Source organism: Coregonus clupeaformis, chromosome 14, assembly GCF_020615455.1.
Source record: "Coregonus clupeaformis isolate EN_2021a chromosome 14, ASM2061545v1, whole genome shotgun sequence".
NCBI lineage: Eukaryota > Metazoa > Chordata > Actinopteri > Salmoniformes > Salmonidae > Coregonus > Coregonus clupeaformis.
Window position 1 is genome coordinate 31,273,267 of NC_059205.1, and position 16,890 is coordinate 31,290,156.

The following is a 16,890-nucleotide window of genomic DNA, read 5'->3' on the forward strand; positions in this document are numbered from 1 at the left end:
ACTTCTCTGCCCCATTTAACTTTTTATAAAAGTCTCCAAGATTCACAGTGATATTCCAAAAAAAATCAAAGTGGATACATTGTAAAGTACCAGTGTTTTCCATTCTGTTCACTTCATTGGCTGCATTTACACAGGCAGCCCAATACTGATAAATTTTTTTCACTAATTGGTCTTTTGACAAATCAGATCAGCTCTGAAAAATATCTGATGTTAAAAGAGCTGATGTGATTGGTCAAAAGACCAATTAGTGGAAAAATTTTCAGAATTGGGCTACCTGTGTAAATGCAGCCAAAGAGTTAAGAATGCTTCTAACTAATGGTGATTGAAAGAACATAATGTGCAGTCTTCAAACAGAAATAAATTACTTTTTTATTCCATTATTTCCCCCCAAAGGAAACTATATTTTCTCAAAACATTACAACTTTGTTTTAAATAGATTTTTCATGAAATGTGTCCAATTACCGAGAGGTAAGAGAGTCATTAATGAGATCCATGCTATCTGAAGGGAGCGAAGAGACCAGGCAATTTGTCCTTGTGTGTGCCCAGTACAGTCAAGATACTCCCCCTTAATTGATATACTGTTGCCCTATGGCCAGATGGATCTATACTGTACTGGGGAAGAGGAGGCAGGCGAGCCCCAGGCTTAATCAATTGCTAGGCCTCAGTTGACAGCAGCTGTGTGTGATCAGACCATACAGTAAACTGTAGTTCCCTGATAGATGACCCATGGCTAACTGTTGGACAGAAGGGAAAGGAGGGAGGGGAAGTTACAGTGAGCTACAGTCCACTCTAAAGGAGGGTTTTTCCATTGAGAAACTTTAAAACCCCATGAAACGCATTCTTTCGGTCTGCTTTCTGTAGCCTCTGCCTGTGTGATAAAGCTGTCACTCCCTCCATGAGGAATGGCCATGAAACCCGTTCATTAGTTTTTGTGGTGAAGTTGAAACTGCACTGGGTAGTTACAGTAGTTATAGCAGTTAGTTGGACTACGGCACGTACATCTCAACTAAGCAGAATCCACAGACCAATTAGCATGCATGTTTATCAAGCTGTTAAGTATATTCATGAATGCACATATATTGTAATCTGAAGTGGTCTCATAGCATTATGTTGTAAAATGGTTAATGCATTAAAAAAGCATTTCCTATTGAGAGCTTGTTTGGTGCCTCATGCTTCTAGTCGATTCTCAGAAATTCTCATCTCTTGGCTTACAGGTGCTTTATATCCAAGTTTGTATGCAAACCTTTCTCGACACTCGTCAGTGTTTGTCTGCGACATTTGTGGAACCTACACAGAATTCCATTATAATAGAGCAAGGCATGGTACCACTACAGGCTAGAATGACAAGCAGTTAGACAGACGTGTGAGCCGAGGTCACGGTCTCAGGGTAGTAGGAGTTTCAAGCCAAAATCACTTCAACTTTGAGCCATTCATTCAAACAATTGCTAATTGCGTCATGCCCTAGCTGTCAAATTGTGTGTGGGTGCAATTAGCAGGCGGGTGCAAAGCAAACCTGGGGTGGTTAGTGTTATTACTTGACAATGCAGAGGAGCCAATAGGAGTGCTAAGAAGGTAACAGGCTGAAAAGAGAGACTAATTAGCAGAGTAGTGCAGTGGCAGAAAACACAAATGGCAGCTGAGCTGGCCCCTCAGAATGGCAGACTGTTGCCGCGGACAACAGTGGTTATTGACAGCTCATGCAGTGCTACTGCCTTGCACTTAGTCCTTTAACGGAACACTTCCGGCACTTGAGGCGTTTTCTTAGGGATTGGTCTCGAAATAAACTGCATACCTGTTACAGTTTCTTTGCTTCAACATTTGAATCCACGATGACTGGATTACATTGTTAATGTATTTCTTTCTTTTTTTCTTTCCTTCTATTTTCTTTCTTTCATTTTTATCTGTTTCTTCTTTCTTTCTCTCTCCTCTTTGCTTTCTTTTAATATCTATATCTGTATTTCCAATGTATTTATGGCTTGACGTTTTATTGCTTTTAGAGAAAAAAGAGAGTAAAAAAAACAACCTTTCCAATATAATTTGTTGATGGGAGGAACAAAAACTGATCGAAAGAGTTAATTTTCCCCAAAGCACAGCTATTTGGCTGGTGTTCACATCTGCTGAGCTCCACATATAGATTTCTCCTCTTCTGTGGACTCCAGACAGTCCCCTTTTCTATCATCGACACTGAAAATGGATTAAATTACATTCCATGCTGCTGCTGGGAGATTCAGGCTCTTTTCTGCCTCTTGCTCTACTGATAGAAAAGCAAAACAAGTAAAACAAAACACAAATGAGGGAGCTTGTACCCCATTGTCGAAACTAACCATTCAAACTTAATCAAACCATGGTCCTGAAGGAGGAATTGAGAGAGAGATTGTGTGTTCTATAGTATTGTGTTTACTTGTATTTGAATTTGTTTCTTGGGTTGTTACATGGACTTTTATACAATGACTCTACAACTTCGATGTCTTTGCCCTAAACAAAGAGACCATAGAGAAATTGGTAATTCAATTTAACTGTCTTTTTCCTCATCGTTGTTGTACTGTATGTTATTCGTCTTCTGTTTTTAAACCGTTGTAAACATTGGACGAGTGGTCTGCAGTTACTAATTAAATGGATTGTCTTTTGATGCTCTGCAGTCTGTACTACCTCCTAAGATATCAAATGACTCCATGTTATTGTGTACTTTTGGCTCCTCTTGGCTCCCCTTCCTATGAATGCAGGATGTTATTACAGTTTTGTACAGCACTTTACCTAATATCTCTCTTTTGTCCCCCCCCATATCTCTATCCCTCCCTCCCAGGGTTCAGTCGTGCAGCCCTGCCGTTTGGCCTGGTCAGAAGAGAGCTCTCCTGCGAGGGATATGCCATCGATCTCCGCTGCCCCGGTGCTGATGTCATCATGATCGAGACAGCGAACTACGGCCGCACCGACGACAAGATCTGCGATGCAGACCCGGTCCAGATGGAGAACGTCAACTGCTACCTCCCCGACGCCTACAAGATCATATCACAAAGGTAAGAGTCAACTGCTACCTCACCCAAGGCCTACAAGATTGTATCTCAAAGGTAATAGAGCAGAGAGGTCTCATTACACAAATATAACCTGGAGTTAGTTAGGGTTGTGTGGTATGTGATTATAGAGTCCAGTCTAGTGATTCTGGATCCACAACTTTTATATCAAAACAAGTGGTTTGGTTTGGGTGGTAACCCTAATATTACTAGACTGGCATTCGTGTTACCTTTTCAACTGACCAAAAACAGACAATTTACCCACACTTCCTTGTCTTTTTAATGATCAGATGTTTTTTGGGGTATTGTTGTGGAACTCTAGACAAGTAAAAACTGGACAGTGTGTCATTAGTAGCAACCCTAGACCATATGCTCTATGCATCCCTGCACCAGTACCACTCCAGCTGCACAATCAGCCAGCCAGCCAGCCAGCCTGTCCGGCTCAAAAGAGTCACATGAACCTCCTCCTTAATCCCTCTGTTTCCAACATTAGTTTTTTGCACTGCATTGACACAGCCCTGCACCCAGCCCTGTGCAATGCCTCTGCCCCCCTCATAATACCTTTTATATTAGTAACACTCTCCCAGGACATTTAGCTGCAGTACTGCCGCTAGGCTGCACGCATCACATTAAATCGGCTGCTATGCCGGCCCCAGCCCGGCAGTGTGTATTTAAAGGACCCCAGATTAACATTTCATAAGTCAGCAAGAACCCCGGCTCACCTACCAAAACACACCACTACCCTGCCCTGCCCTGTGTACTACTGAGTGTATGTAGTCATCCACCTCAAGAAGCTGCCTTATCCATCCGCATCCACTAAAATTCCCATGAGCTCTTGAATAGATAATAAAGACGTCCCATATTTAGCTTGTCACGCTACATTTACTGCAGTGTTTGTCTCAGCAGTTGCACACAGACCAGACAGAGACAGAGAATGCTCACCGTGTCCCTTGATTTGTCTGTTAGTGGTCACGTGCTGGTTTAGCCGACCTGGGTTCAAATACTATGTGAAATCTTTCAAATACTTTGAGCATTTTCTCTGGCCTGCTTTGAGTTCCAGGTGGGTGGTTTTGCAACAATTCTATTGGTTCTGTTTCATTAGACAAGCTCAATCAAGCCCAGATCAAGTGTTTGAAATGATATCAAATAGTATTTTATCCCATGTCTGCATTGTTGCCTAGGCTAGAACCCACTGAACTCCACTTCAAACTCATGTGGTAAGAAAGACTTTAGGAGAGTCAGTGGAGGTGTTAAAGAGCCCAGAGCCCGATCCTGCTCTACACCACTAAACCTACTGTAGCTTGTGTGCGTTATTCTAATGTAGTAGATCAGAGGAAATGAGACATGACAATAATTAGTATTGATATAATAACCTGGGGTGGTTCAGGCAGCAGCAGGCCTAAGCCAGCCTGATGATGCGGTAGTCTGAAGCCTGGTTATAATGGATGCTAAGAATATGGTCATTGGACTATATTATACTACATGACTACTACATACTACAGTATGAAAAATGTATGCACTCACTAACTGTAAGTCGCTCTGGATAAGAGTGTCTGCTAAATGACAAAAATGTAATGTAACGTAAACAATGGAGATAAATACACTGCATAAAATGAGAAAGATGGGGTGGTGGATTTGTCTGTGACCATGGATGTCACTATGGGTTTACATGTTTTCTTTGTATTTTTTTGTTTGTAATGTAGCAGACAATCTTATCCAGAGCGACTTACAGTAGTGAGTGCATACATTTTCGTACTGGTCCCCTGTGGGAATCGAACCCACAACCCTGGTGTTGCAAGCGCCATGCTCTACTGAGCCAAACGGGATAACTGAGCTACATGGGATTACTAAGTATTTAAATAATTTAAAAGATGCCATCAACCAATTGGTCATAAACAGAAAAACATACAAATATGATTAACACAAAATTATGATTGGTGAAATTATCACTGTTTCAGTGGACAGAAATTAGTGTTAACACATATGGAGGCAATGAGTCATTTTTCTATAAATGAACTTCTTTGGTTTCATAATTTCTGGTGTCATTGGAGTAAAAATCATAAGACTGTAGCTAGCTAACAGATTCATTGCAAGGATTTGGAACGAAGGGGAAGTTCTGGAGAGTTTTTCACCCCCTTTCCCCATGCAGCGCTAATCTCTCGCCTCAGAGTAGGACAGGGTCATTTTTCTTAATTATTATTTTCTGATGAAGGGAAGTGGATGAGTGTAGCTCACATAAGACACCACTGTCTGCCTCCCAGACAACCTCCTGTAAAGTAATTGTAATAGTAATAGTGGTGATGATGATGGTGATGATCTGCCGGCTAATATTGTACATTAGATGATGCAAGGGACAAGCAATGGGAAGAAATAGAAGAAAGAATATGATTAGCCTACCGACCATACATTAGTTGGAAGTAATTGTCCAATATTTAAATGCAGATCACAAACTTATAAGCAGGTTGTAATAGGCAGCAAGTGACTGGTTAATGAACACTGCATTTTACGCATGTGTGTCTTATCTGCACGTAATTGTATTACACATGGATTTCCTACAAGGTTACTGGTTCACGGCAAAGTTTTGTAGCAGGTCTGATAACAACCTAATTTGTACTTGGCTGTCACACTGAAAGCTGTCCTCGTCGGCTTTTGAGGGACAGCTAGGCTTACTGCTTCGGCTGTGATTCTGTGAGAGATCTGTCCAACTTGCAAGACTTTGCATTTGACCTTCTAAAATATTTGTCACTAAACCGGCCTGCAAATTGTTAAGTCGCTATTTTTTATTGATTTTTTAACTTGTCATGGATAACTGTTTGCTTCTGCTGCTGCTGCTGCTGCCTTCTCAATCCTTCAGTCTCAAGAGAGCTTGATTGAAGTGGGGACAATTTCATCCTATATTTATACAAAATCAGTTATTCTATTCCCCCCTCTTTCCCACTCCATCACGCTCTCTCACTCCGTTGCACTCGCAAAACACAAACACACACAATTGTAACAGTTTTAATTTGAGGATAGCACATTCAACTTCAGAGCCAAGGTCAACACAAGTTATGAGGCAAATAACTAACTCCCATAGCAAAGGCTTGGGAGTCTCCCATAGCAAATAATGGTGAGAATTCTGTGTTTCTGTTGACCCACTTGAAACAGCCAATTACCCCTTGCAACTGCCTGTTGTGTACATTTTAAATTGTTCTCTGTGTGGGTGAATGGTCTCAGTGGGTACATGGCTCTGATAAGGTGACATTCTCATCAACATCGCATAATATACTCCCGACCTGTCTTCAGGTCTTCACAAAGTTCTTCCACTCTTTATTTTATATCTGTGTGTGTGCACGTGCGTGTTTCTCTTTATATCTATTTACTGTTTCTCTCTTATTTATTTCCCCCAAATCATTCTTCTCTTCCTCCCTCAGCTTGTTAAGGTGGCGTCTACAGTACAGCATATTGAATCAAGGCCCTACTCTGATGAATATGATTTTCATATCCTTCACCACAGCAATGCTGCAAACTTGATTTGAATAAGTGTGTGGATGGAAGAGGGAAGTGGCTATGTATTATTCACGTGTTTCTCTCAGCCTAATACCACTCCTGGGATGTTAAAGTAGTTTGTGTCATTGCTGAATTGTTTGTGATCCATATTTCCCCAGGTGCAATAACCGTACCCAGTGTGTGGTTGTGACTGGCTCTGATGTGTTCCCTGACCCCTGCCCTGGTACCTACAAGTATCTAGAGGTTCAGTATGAGTGTGTCCCATATAGTAAGTATTCCCTCTTTAATTATGCAGTGCTACTATATGATGTTTATTCAAAGTATTGTTAGGTTTATTAGAACCATTGCTTATTTAGTGGGGTCCTGTTGGGGGGCTATGTGTTATGTTGTGTGTAAAGGTTGTTTGTAGCCTATTATTAAATAATATGAAGTTGATACCAAAACATATATCATATTTACTTATTTTTCTTTAAAAATCGGACTCTTGTAACAGGCTGTTTGCTGTTATGTAATTCACTGGAGATTTATTTTCTGAAATAATCTTTTTGCTTTACCTCTTCTTCATTTCTCATCTAACTTTCCTTTCTCTCTTGTATCTTTTCCAGATTAACCTCTATGCTTTCTCTCCTTCTAAGTTTCAGTCATTCTTGTTCCTCAGTTGTCTCACTAGGATCTTTCCGTCTTCCGTTTCTTGCTTCACTGCTTTAATGAAGGAACTCAATATTGGGTTGCTGATCATCAGCCATTGTTCACTTGCAATTGTATTTTTTGGCTCATTAGGGACGTTTTGCCTGTAACATTAGCAACAAGTAATGTTCTGTGTGTGTGGGCAAAGCAGACTTTGGAATTGAGTTTAGATTTGTGTCTATAAAGTTTTTGTGTTAATACTGCTCCATTCAATACTGCCAAAAATAACCCTTTTGCTGTTTCTCTAAGAATGTTATCTGATTTTAAACTGAATAGCGATTTCAGAAACGGTACAATGTTTCTTTATGTCAAACAATTCATTTGAAAAGTACTGTGGCCTGTTTGTTACTGATGCGGTCAGTGACTAGGCTAAAACATATTATTTTGATGGCAAGAAAAGCATGGAATCGTGATCGGTTAAACAGTGTTTGACTCCAGCCCTAACCTGCGTGCTTTTCATATTATAGGGCCTGATAAAGTTTATATTTTTTCAGTCTTTTTCTTGTTCCCCCAAAACAGGCATCTCATGGTCCTCTATCACTCATATCCTCTAACCTTCTCTACTCGTGTACCTGGTAGTTGACTCACGATAACCTTTCTCTCCCTCTTGCACTCTTTCTTTTTTGCTTTCTTTCTTTTCCAATGCCTAAAATAGAAGTGGAACAAAAAGGTAAATGAGTGGTCCAGTCCTACCCCCCCGTCCCCCCAGCCCCACCCGTCCCTCCAGCCCCCTGTTATGTGGTGTTCAATACAACCCTCCCTCTTGTCTCCTCTCTTCTGATTGCCTCTCTAGTCAAACACCCGCCCCAAACCCCGATAGGGTGTTGATTGCGAATCTGGGAGACAATTAGAATTTCAAAGCCAATTTTTTAGAGGGTTGGTTTCAAAGCCAAAGTCTAGAGGTTTGAAATATATTTCTGGTCCAGACATGAATACATACCATCTTATCAGAGCGATCATCACTGACTCATGAAGTGAATTACATTAGGGATGATACCCCTAGTTACCTACTTATATGAGGGAAATTATTCGTTTTTAAAATAAAGTTTAGTATTTTCTTCTGGCTTAGTCTTGTTCTGCTTGGCATATACCCTTTGTCCGCACCCATAGCACGTGATGGTCACCTGCCTTTCTCATCTAAAACCAATCCATGGGATTCCAATGGGACACTTGCCATTGGCTCCCTCACCCATCAAAGGTTTCTTTGTCTGTTATGACGTAGAGTTCCAGCCTCTACTGTTGTTGTCCTGTCTTCTCCCAAAGCTCCACCCTCATAATTTTATCCCAGCTTTGCTGCCACCTCCATCCAGAATATGTTGTTTGGTCTCTCCACAAGATGTGAAGTCTTATCCCTTATCATTTTGTCTTCTGTGTGCTTTTTCAGTAAGCATGTGCAGTTCCACCATTTACACAGTCAGTGTCACAGTGTTTGATGCCAGGTAGGAGTTGGAATTAAAACAAGTTCCAGTATACACTTCAGCCTTAGCTACCTCTCCCATCCCTTACATGTCTTGCATTTACAGGTTTTTTCCTCCTTTTGTTTAACTTTTAGGATTTTTTTTGTCACACACAGACAGACTCTATAACGAAGCAAGTCCTTTACTCACTTCTGCTCTTATTCTCTTGGCTTCACCTTTTATTTTTCCCTTTATTCACAAGCAATAGCACTCAGCGCTAGTTAAATGACATTGCCTCACATCTTTGTCCCACACTCTACTCAGACAGCAGCGAAAACGATACACTATTACACTACATACCTTGAAGAAATATTTGTGTTGATACTCTGCTTATTTTTTACTTAAACCCATCTTTCTGTCTCCCTCTCCCGCACTAGTTTTCATTTGTCCCGGGACCCTGATGGAGGTGGGGGAGCCCACGTTTGTGTTTGAGGCGGAGCAACAGGCGGGGTCGTGGTGTAAAGACCCCTTGCAGGCCGGAGACAAGGTGTTCTTCATGCCCTGGACACCGTACCGCACCGATACTCTCATTGAGTACACCTCCCTGGAGGACTTAAAAAATGGCCGCCAGACTACCACCTATAAACTCCCACATCGAGTCGACGGCACCGGCTTCGTGGCCTACGACGGAGCAATCTTCTTCAACAAGGAGCGCACGCGCAACATCGTGAAATTTGATCTCCGCACACGCATCAAGAGCGGTGAGGCCATCGTGGCCAACGCCAACTATCACGACACTTCGCCGTACCGCTGGGGCGGCAAGACGGACATAGACCTCGCTGTCGATGAGCGGGGATTGTGGGTAATCTACGCCACGGAGCAGAACAACGGGCGCATCGTGGTCTCACAGCTCAACCCGTACACTCTCCGCTTCGAGGCCACCTGGGAGACGGCGTACGACAAGAGATCGGCCTCCAATGCCTTCATGGTGTGCGGCGTGCTGCACGTGGTGCGGTCCACCTACGAGGAGAACGAGAGCGAGGCGGCCAAGAGCCACATCGACTACATCTACAACACCAAGCTGAGCCAGGGAAAGTACACAGACATCCTGTTCCCCAACCAGTACCAGTACATCGCTGCTGTGGATTACAACCCCAGAGATAACCAGCTGTACGTGTGGAATAACTTTTACATCCTGCGCTACGACCTGGAGTTTGACGCGGAGAAAGACCCTGCTGAAGGTATGCCTCAGTTACAGTATGGCCTCTTTCAGATGAATCCTGACTTGAGATCTGTATGTGTACATTGAATTTTCACACAAACCTCCCATTAATATCAATAGATGATTTCTGTAAAGTTACAAACACATATTTCAGGTTAGTATTCAGCCCTTTGTGTTGTGTTTGTGTCAGGGGCTGAACATATTCCTTTGTGGGGGGGGGGTAAGTCTCATGATGACAGATTTTTTTTTTGTTTTAACACAATACAGGTGTGATTCAGAGAATAGTGGGTTTTGTTAGTCTTGGGGAAAGGCCTCATTAGTAAACAGAAAATTACAGATTCACCTTGGAATGAGGTATAACTCCCTCAGGGGCCTTTGCCGTCTGGCACAAGGCATCAGCTGGAAAGCCTTGCTTCCTTTATTACCATAAGGCAAGCTCAAGCACTCCCTCTCCACTTGGACCCTATCAAATTCTCTAATCTCAGGTCTTATCCCAATCCATTATGAGCAGTGGCCTTGTGAACTTCCCTTTAATGCCCCGGAATGGGATTCTGAAATATTGCACACGGTATGACAGAAGGTTATCCTATCCCCACTTTCCTTTCCTTGCCTTTGGATCCGATTCAGATATCTGTTGCCATGGCTACCCTATCAACTGTTCGTTGACGGCCCCTCATTTACCCTAGATTGAGACAATCTCCATAATTTTGTGCCGTGGCGGTCGGTGTTAAAACCCAGAGTCAAAGTACCGTGTGGCGGTAACGGCGGTGAATCATGGCCAGATGACAAGGTTAGAAGAATGACTTGAGCGCTGTTGAAGATTTTTTTTTAAATAGAAAGATTTCAATTATGGTGGATGGACCTATCAGACGGTGTAGGGTTTTAAATTAATCTGTGAAGTGTCTGAGGAGAGACAGACGTGCGTGTCATCAGACAGGGCTCTTACATCACGTTGTATGATAATGGGCATAATTACCTGCATGTAGCCTCCTTATCCCTAAAAACTAGGCTAAGTCCCCACTAACGCACTGCACTTGACAAGGAACTATCAACTCTATACCATGCTGCCGTGACGTTGGGGTGCAGCCTCCTCCTTATCCCTGAGAGCTAGGCTAAGTCCCCGCTAACGCACTGTGTAAGTCACTGTGGGGGAACATGCTACCACGCTGACATTGGGGGTTCAAGTTAGAGTAAAACGATATTGAAAACGAAGTGATATTCAGTTAGTGAGGGTCCAGGCTAGCTTAACGTTAAGGTTGTGAAATCTGATCCCTGACCTGTGTCTCCAAGGGCAACATACCCATGGACACCATATGTTCCTGCATTCTGACCACTTGTCAACATGTCTGTTTGTTTTCCCTTGCTCCCTCTACATGTATATCTGCCCAGCAGACAGACAAGACAGACAGACAGAGGCCTTGAGCTCTTAAATAATAAATAAATTAGTCATTTAGCAGACGCTCTTATCCAGAGCGACTTACAGGAGCAATTAGGGTTAAGTGCCTTGCTCAAGGGCACATCAACAGATTTTTCACCTAGTCGGCTCTGGGATTAGAACCAGCGACCTTTCGGTTACTGGCACAACGCTCTTAACCACTAAGCTACCTGCCGCTCTTGACATGAAGGTCTCAGAGGTTGAGTCTCTCTGTGTGCCCAACCCAACCAAAGCACTCAATTAAGTAGACCATGTAGAATAGAATAGATAGACACTAGATACTAGAATTTGAATGAGTTTGTTCTCCATTGCCGAACGGGCATGTATGTACATGCAAACGGCCTGTTCTGGATGCTTTAGGGTAAGATGTATGTCAAATTTAATTAACAAGTGAGTTATCATAACTACCCTCAATGTCTTACAGCCACATGGAAAAGAGAGGAGAGGAGTTGGCATGGTAGTGCATTTCCAATCAAGGGGCTTTACAGTGTTCTGCTACTTCAGCTAATACTTTAGCAAACGCAAAGACCGGAGAGCCAGACACACAAACAAACTCACTGGCTCAGCTGCATGCGATAGACGTAATGATGAGAACAACCACACAGTTGTTGATTATTTTACCCTTTAGTTTAAGAACCCTTGTTCGAGCTATAGTTCTGCTACTGGATTTGAAACTGCGTACAGTTGCAATGTATTTGCATTCATAACTGGCCTCTGCATATCATTGTGTCATTTTATGAAAACATTTAACTGCTCATAGAGGGAGGCAAAAAGAGAAGCAAGGCTATGCCAGCTGCAAGATTCCACTGGTATTTTGTGAATGGCACAGGCAGGCACATGAAAGTAAATGGTTCATGTTTAGTGGAGAGGAATTAAACAACCTGTTCTGCAGGGTGATCTAATGGTGCTAAAAGAACGACTCTCACTCTCACTGATACCGAAAAACACTTTAGGTGCAGAGAGAGAACATTCATTGTGTCCATTTAAAGAAAAATCCACAAATTACTATAATTTACAGTGTTAAATAACACTATGTGAACAAGTGTTTCATTTTGTCGTTATAATAAGGTTGGTAGCAACATGTGGTTGTTATGGAAATCAGTTGCAGCTCAAGTCAACTACAAAACCCACAATGCAATGCTCTTTCTATTGGCTGGCCTGCTAGCTAGGGGATACCTTACACAACTGAATGCATTCAACCGAAATGTGTCCTCCACATTTAACCCAACCCCTCTAAATCGGAGAGGTGGGGGAGGCATGCCTTAATCGATGTCATTGGCGCCCGGGGAGCAGTTGTTGGGGGTTAACTGCCTTGCTCGAGGGCAGAACGGCAGATTGTTCCACCCTGGCTTGGGTATTCGAACCAGTGACCTTTCGGTTATTGGCCTATTGTGCTTAACCACTAGGCTACCTGCTGCCCTAGCAAAAGTAGCTTCACACAATAATACCAAAGTCAATATCAGCATGTGAAGTAGCTAGTTCGCTGTAAAATCGCCTAAACAAACTGCACTATCAATTTAGGAGTCTACAATCTCACCATATTCAACCTGCAGATCGATGTGCCTCGCTGAGTGAAGTCTGACATTCGCAACGGCCATGCAATACACCCTGGACTGAAGAGGGAGACTAATAGGAGAAATGTGGTGGACCCTCTGTTAAATTACACATTTCTCAAGGTAGGAATATCATAAAAATATGATCAATGGCTCATTCAAGAGAAGACAACCTCACACGTAATGACATCACCAGTATGATAGACGTTTTCGCGATTTAAAAGTCGTATTCCTATTAACTTCCAGTGTAGTAAGAGCAGCTTTATTGTAATGGTGCGTCAAACCAGCTGCATTTTTGCCTGTTTGAACGGCAATAGCTCAGATACACATGAAAACATGAAATGACCCTGGGAATTGACATAACATCACCCAGAGATGCACAAAACAAAATTACATTCACAATGGGTGTGTTTTTCCATATATAGACACACCCTATGTGTTTTAATAAAATCAACTATATGCATTGAGCTTGTTTGATGAAATAAGACACAAATGACTCAAGAGGGAGCCAGAAATCAAGATAACCAAAGGGAAAAAAACTTCACCTGACCCGACCATTCTCCTCCCGCTCCTGCAGATTCTGCCGTTACTCTCCTGAAGTTGCCGGTAATAGGCTACACAAGGAGTTGGCAACCTTTCTCATGTGGAATGCCAGTTTATCATTTTAGTCATTTAGCAGACGCTCTTATCCAGGGCGACTTACAGTTAGTGAGTGTACACATTATTTTTTTATTTTTTCATACTGTTCCCCCGTGGGAATCGAACCCACAACCCTGGCGTTGCAAACGCCATGCTCTACCAACTGAGCTACATCCCTGCCGGCCATTCCCTCCCCTACCCTGGACGACGCTGGGCCAATTGTGCGCCGCCTCATCTGCATGCCAGTTATGGTTTTCTTATGCACATTTCAGTGGAAAAGTTTCATTTCATTTATAAGAATGTTTTTGTATCTCAAAATCATTGTCATGTGGTTAATCAAAATATAGATCCAAATCTAAATGAAAATGATACAAACCTAAAAGTAACTTCTATTGCCATTGCCAACTATGTAAGAAATGGCCTACATAAAACCAACAAATAAAAACATTGCAGCCTGCAGGGCTAAATATCCTATAAATCACATTGGCTACGCATGGCCTGTCTCAAATAAAATCAAAATAAAATCAAATTGTATTTGTCACATGCGCCGAATACAACAGGTGTAGACCTTACAGTGAAATGCTAACTTACAAGCCCTTAACCAACAATGTAGTTTTAAGAAAAATAAGTGTTAAGTAAAAAACAGATAAGTAAAAATAGAAAAAGAAAAAAAGAAGTCAAATTGAAAAATAACAAATAATTAAAGAGCAGCAGTAAAATAACAATAGCGAGACAATATACAGGGGGTACCGGTACTGCAATGAACTTGAAACATTGTATCAACTATTAACTTGGCTTTGGCCTGAAGCTTGCTCTAGCAAACTTGCAACATTGTATAACATATTCTGGGCCCTCAGTTTACATCGCAAATTAAATCTGGACAGACACAGCTGTAGGTTATTTGCGCAAGGGATAAGTAGTAATCAGGTAGGCCTATTTTATGACGTTTCCACTGGATCAGAGCATGACATTTTTCCCTTTCACGCTGAGTGGTTATGGAAAGGGAGAGAGCTGGAAAGAGTTATAAAATACATTGAGGAACTATTGTCATTCTCAATGGATGTAATAACAAACTTTGTTTGCTTGCTGTTTGAGGTGAAAACTTTACTTTGAGAAGCTCCACAGCTCATTAGTGGTGGTGCGTTATTTAAATTTTTTATTCAACCCTTATTTAACTAGGCAAGTCAGTTAAGAACAAATTCTTATTTACAATGATGGCATACCCTGGCAAAACCCTCCCCAAACCCGGACGACATTGGGCCTATTGTGCACCGCCCTATGGGACTCCCAATCACGTCCGGTTGTGATACAGGCCGGGATCGAACCCGGGTCTGTAGTGACGCCTCTAGCATGGCGATGCAGTGCCTTAGACTGCTGCACCACTCGGTTCCCAACCGAGCTAATCAGAAATACTATCAGATCCCCAAATAAGCACATGTATATGCCTACATTTGTGCGCAGGACAGGTAGCCTATAGGCCTACTTCTATGTGTAATCAGGTGCCTGTACTTACAAAATTCATAAATTGAATGAAATTAACCAAAACTTTTTTCTCACAAGTGTAGCATAGGTTGTGCGCTCTGCAAACAATGTATCCACTCCGACAATGAGAACGGTAAAGACTGAATGAGAATTATAGGCTATTGAATGCATTAACAGAAATTACCTTAAGAAAACAAATAAATTATAGAAATTAACGGTAAATGTACTACTGGTGATATACACCATATATACAAAAGTATGTGGACACCCCTTCAAATTAGTGGATTTGGCTATTTCAGCCACACCCATTGCTGACAGGTTTATAAAATTGAGCACACCGCCATGCAATCTCCATAGACAAACATTGGCAGTAGAATGGCCTTACTGAAGAGCTCAGTGACTTTCAACGTGGCACTGTCGTAGGATGCCACCTTTCCAACAAGTCATTTCATCAAATTTCTGCCCTGCTAGAGCTGCCCCGGTCAACTGTAAGTGCTGTTATTGTGAAGTGGAAACGTCTAGGAGCAACAACGGCTCAGCCGCGAAGTGGTAGGCCACACAAGCTCACAGAACGGGACCGCGGAGTGCTGAAGCGCGTAAAAATCGGTTCTCGGTTGGCCGAGCAGCCACACACAAGCCTAAGATCACCATGCCAAGCGTAGGCTGGAGTAGTGTAAAGCTTGCCGTCATTGGACTCTGGAGCAGTGAAAACGCGTTCTCTGGAGTGATTAATCACGATTCACCATCAGGCAGTCCGACAGACGAGTCTGGTTTTGGCGGATGCCAGGAGAGTGGAGGCTGTTATAGCAGCAAAGGAGGGACCAACTCCATATTAATTCCCATGATTTTGGAATGAGATGTTCGACGAGCAGGTATCCCCATACTTTTGGTCATGTAGTGTATGTAATGGGGAACTGATAGACACTAACAATCAAACGCAAACAATTCACACAATTAAGTTATGAAACAATGAATTTGCACAAATTGGCAGGAGAGAGCGTATCCTGGAGAGAGATGTGCATTGTGCATCTTAGCCACACTCCCCTTCTTATTGGACTGTGCCATCCCCACGGCCTCCGCAATGGATTAGTTCATTGAGATGGGCGCGAATAAGACAGGTGTCTCGTGTGCCATAAAACATATATATAATATATATATATTTGCTACTGCTCGACTAAAAACCATCTTGGTCGACAGCCTATCGACCAAATAATTGACCAGTCGACTAAATAGGGTCAGCCCTAATTAAGATTCATGGGGCACCACAGTAAAAATGGTCAGTAACCGAATCACTACGATTCTCTGCTTTTTACAGAGATCTGTAGTCAGTACAACACCACCACTGTGTCTTCTCCTACTATACCAACAGCCTTTACATCCACCCTTTTGAAAAGCTCATCCTAGGGGAGCCAGGTAAAGCCGATTTATATGTCTATATTAAGGTGTTTTAGGGGATGAGAAAGAAACCAAAACAAATGGACCTGAATGTTTCCAAATGTATATTTTCTGTGTATATATAACTGTATTTGATACCTGTATAATTCCTCAGATATATTCAAAACTCCAAGGATTCATTTGAATTTACTACAGGAGTATGAGTTTCAAAACACATAAATGTTTTGGAGAGATTGAAACTCCTCTAATGCTTTCTGAACACACAGACACCAGTGATCAAGACTTTGATAGTCCACCTCCTAAGAAGACCCACTATTTAAGAGATCGTACTGCTCCGACGTGACAATAAAATGTGCCCCTAACTGCCACCCATTACAACATTTGTAGGGACACTTACAAGGTATTTTCTGAGATGTCTCAAGGACATCGACTCTGGTCTCTGTCTAATTAATTCAAAAGACTAATCAGGGGAGCCAATAATTGCCAGGAGCATTTCAAAGTAACGAGGGGAGAAGGGAGAAAATGTATTTGCCTTTGAGGTAGCATTGATCTGAGGAGTGAAAAAGAGGAGTGTTAAGTT

General features: G+C 42.2%; 1 protein-coding gene across 10 annotated transcripts in view; it reads left to right on the forward strand.

Moving 5' to 3' along the window:
* The window catches only part of LOC121581016 (adhesion G protein-coupled receptor L2), a 109,669-nt gene that overhangs the window by 43,518 nt on the left and 49,261 nt on the right, over positions 1 to 16,890 (forward strand). For 8 of the 10 annotated variants that reach the window (XM_041896313.2, XM_041896311.1, XM_041896308.1 and 5 more), the window contains exons 3-6: positions 2,804 to 3,017; positions 6,659 to 6,768; positions 7,843 to 7,857; positions 9,022 to 9,825. In XM_041896313.2, coding sequence (XP_041752247.1) covers positions 2,804 to 3,017; positions 6,659 to 6,768; positions 7,843 to 7,857; positions 9,022 to 9,825 — 1,143 coding nt within the window. The remainder of the gene's footprint in view (positions 1 to 2,803; positions 3,018 to 6,658; positions 6,769 to 7,842; positions 7,858 to 9,021; positions 9,826 to 16,890) is intronic. The other 2 variants (XM_041896305.1, XM_041896307.1) reach the window with 1 other exon arrangement.